This window comes from Colius striatus, unplaced genomic scaffold, assembly GCF_028858725.1.
Source record: "Colius striatus isolate bColStr4 unplaced genomic scaffold, bColStr4.1.hap1 scaffold_38, whole genome shotgun sequence".
In the NCBI taxonomy this organism is placed as follows: domain Eukaryota; kingdom Metazoa; phylum Chordata; class Aves; order Coliiformes; family Coliidae; genus Colius; species Colius striatus.
Window position 1 is genome coordinate 2,349,096 of NW_026908522.1, and position 2,566 is coordinate 2,351,661.

The following is a 2,566-nucleotide window of genomic DNA, read 5'->3' on the forward strand; positions in this document are numbered from 1 at the left end:
ACTTGTGTAATCAGGGCTTGGATTGTTTATTAGATTGCTCTCGTGGTTGTGTTACATGGAGTTAACTACAAGTTCCTTACGACACTATCATGATGGAAAAGATGGCAATATCTGGAGAAGAATTAAACATGGGAACGTGCCTGTTGGCAAACAGTGACAGGAGACAGCCTGTGCTGCACTTCAGACACACTGGTGATCTGTGTCCCTCCATGTCCCAGCCTCAGGCTCTTGGTCCCCTAACACCCCCGTGTTCCCCCATCCCCTCCCCCATCCTCATTTCTCCCCCCTTCCCACTCTGTGTTCCCTCCATCCCTCCCTTCCCCCCATGCCCCTCTGCTGTCCCTTGGCCCGTGTCCCCCCGGTGTCTCTGACCCCCAGCTCTCAGCCGTCCTCAGGTCCCACCACAGGCAGAAGGTCAATTAACTCCCCCCACCCCCTCAGCCCCTCGTGGGCCCTTCCACATTGGGCGAGAAACTGAGGCAGAGCGTGGGGAAACGGAGTCTGTGTCTACTTTAATAGCAGGGGGAGGGTGTGGGGTCCTGGGAGTCCTGGAGGTCCTGTGGGGTCCTGGGAGTCCTGGAGGTCCTGGGTGTCCTGTGGGTCCGGGAGGTTGTGGGGGTCTCAGGGGAGCTCAGGGTTCTGCTGGCCCTGGGCGCTGCGGCGCATCCGTCGGCAGAGGCTGTGGGGAGGGCAGGGGGCAGAGCTTAGCACTAAAGCTCCATCCCCCTGTGGGCGCAGCATCACGCAGCCCCCTCCCACAGCCTCACCACAAGCCCATGACCACGATGGCCACCACGACGACGCTGCTGCAGCTGGCGATGATGATGGTGGGCACCGGGACCCCCCCCGCAGCGGGGCCAGAGGCCGGCGGGGCCGGGGCCGGGTGGGAGCGCGCGGACGAGCGGGTCACTGCAGGCAGGAGCGGGGGGAAAGGACACAGAGCGGGGTGAGGGCTCAGCGGGATCCCCCGTGGGAACTGGGGCGGGGGATGTGCGCGTGTGCCCTCACCCACGACGTCAAAGAAGAGCTCGGAGGCGACGTCCCCCCGCGCGTCCCGCATCTCGCAGCGGTACCGTCCCCCCGCCGCTGCCGTCACCCCCTTCTGCACCAGCACCGGCTCGGAGCTCTCGGCCTGGAGCTGCTCCTCGGGCTGGGGGGGACCCTCCGTGTGGCCCCGCAGCCGGTAGAACCAGTAGCTCTTGGTGCCGTGGGCCAGCTCGTGCCAGGCCAGGCCGCAGTCCAGACGCAGCTCCTTCCCCTCCTCCACCCACAGACGCCGCTCTGCAGCGGGGTGGGGGGAGTGCGATGAGAAGCCCCCTATTTCACACACGTGGATCCCACCCAGGGACCCCAAACTGCCTTCCTGTCCCCGAGAGCTCCACAAATCACCACCCCAGGATCCTCCTTCCTCCAGTTGCCCCCCCTGGGCCCCTCATTCCCATGTTATTGCCCTGGGGCCCCTCAGATTGTCCTCCCAGGACCCCTCTTCCCAAATTACACCCCCCAGGACCCCCCTTTCTCCTTGACTTATACCCCTGAGACCCCTTAGACTTCCATCTGTCCTCTCCAGGAACCCTTCATCTCTATCCCTACCCCCCAAAGCCGGCAGCCCCCCTCTCCCCACTGACCCCCACAGCCCCACTCACCCCCGCAATGCACCGTCCGGCTGCAGACGTAAAGGGTGACGTTGCACGAGCTGCATTCGATCCACATCACCTCCATCTTTCCTGGGGGGCCACAGGAGTGTGTGTGTGGGGTCACAACGTAGGGACGGGTCCAGGACCCCCTCCAACTGCCACCTCCAGCCCCCCAGCTCCTCTACTCACCACAGCTATTGGGGCAAAACACTGCAAGAGGAAGGGGAAAAGGGAGTTAGAGTGAGGTCTGAGGGCAGGGTGGGGACTGGGAGGAGCTCAGCAGATGTCCCAGGGTCCTGGGTCCCACCTTCCTTCTGGAACTGCTTCATGAGCTGCTGGAAGTGGTTGGTCACATCCTGCATGGCCCGGAACATCTCATTGAAGAGCTGCTTGTCTGGGAGAGGAAGGGAAATCTGTCAGCAGAGGGGAGGGAGATGCCCCAGAGCCCTACTCTGCAGGGCCTCCACTCTTAGGTTCCAGAGTCCACAGCCCTGTGACATGCTGTTACCCCCACAGTTAACAGCACTCTCTGAGCAGTGTCTGACAGGAGTTGTGTGGAGCTCCAGGCAGGGAGGTGTGCGTGTCCCTGTGCTGGCTTTGCCAGGGCCAGGTTTTGGTAACGAGAGGCTCCAGGGGGGGCTTCTTTAAAGAAAGAGCTGCCAGAAGCTTCCCCTGTAGCTGACAGGGCTCATGCCAGTCAGTTCTAAGATGGACACACAGCTGAGCCAGGCCTGGCCAATTAGTGACTGAGGTAACGACTCTGTGATTAACGGACGGGAGAAGGGGAGGGAGAGGATCAGAGGGATCAGAGACCCACCTGCAGCCCGTGGGGCATCCTATGGGAAGGACCCCTGCCCTCAACTCATCAACCTCTCCTTATATTTCTCTCTCCCCTGTCCAGTTTAGGAGAGGGAGCGAGAGAAGAAGTT

At 61.9% G+C, this 2,566-nt stretch overlaps 1 protein-coding gene across 1 annotated transcript; it reads right to left on the reverse strand.

Moving 5' to 3' along the window:
- Window positions 1-906: 906 nt before the first annotated feature.
- On the reverse strand, window positions 907-1,792 carry LOC133629330 (izumo sperm-egg fusion protein 1-like). The gene is made up of 3 exons (XM_062019976.1): window positions 1,647-1,792; window positions 1,009-1,281; window positions 907-953 (listed from the first exon to the last, which is right to left on the reverse strand). The coding sequence occupies exons 1-3, from the start codon at window positions 1,720-1,722 to the stop codon at window positions 907-909; spliced, it is 396 nt and encodes a 131-aa protein (XP_061875960.1). The 5' UTR covers window positions 1,723-1,792.
- Window positions 1,793-2,566: the final 774 nt, after the last annotated feature.

Coding starts and splice junctions, on each gene's coding strand:
- LOC133629330 (XM_062019976.1), bottom strand. CDS start 1,722: ATGGAGGTGATGTGGATCGAATGCAGCTCGTGCAACGTCACCCTTTAC. Junction 1,282..1,646: donor CCGGACGGTGCATTGCGGGG/GTGAGTGGGGCT, acceptor ACCCCGCTGCAG/AGCGGCGTCTGTGGGTGGAG. Junction 954..1,008: donor GCTCTTCTTTGACGTCGTGG/GTGAGGGCACAC, acceptor GATCCCGCTGAG/CCCTCACCCCGCTCTGTGTC.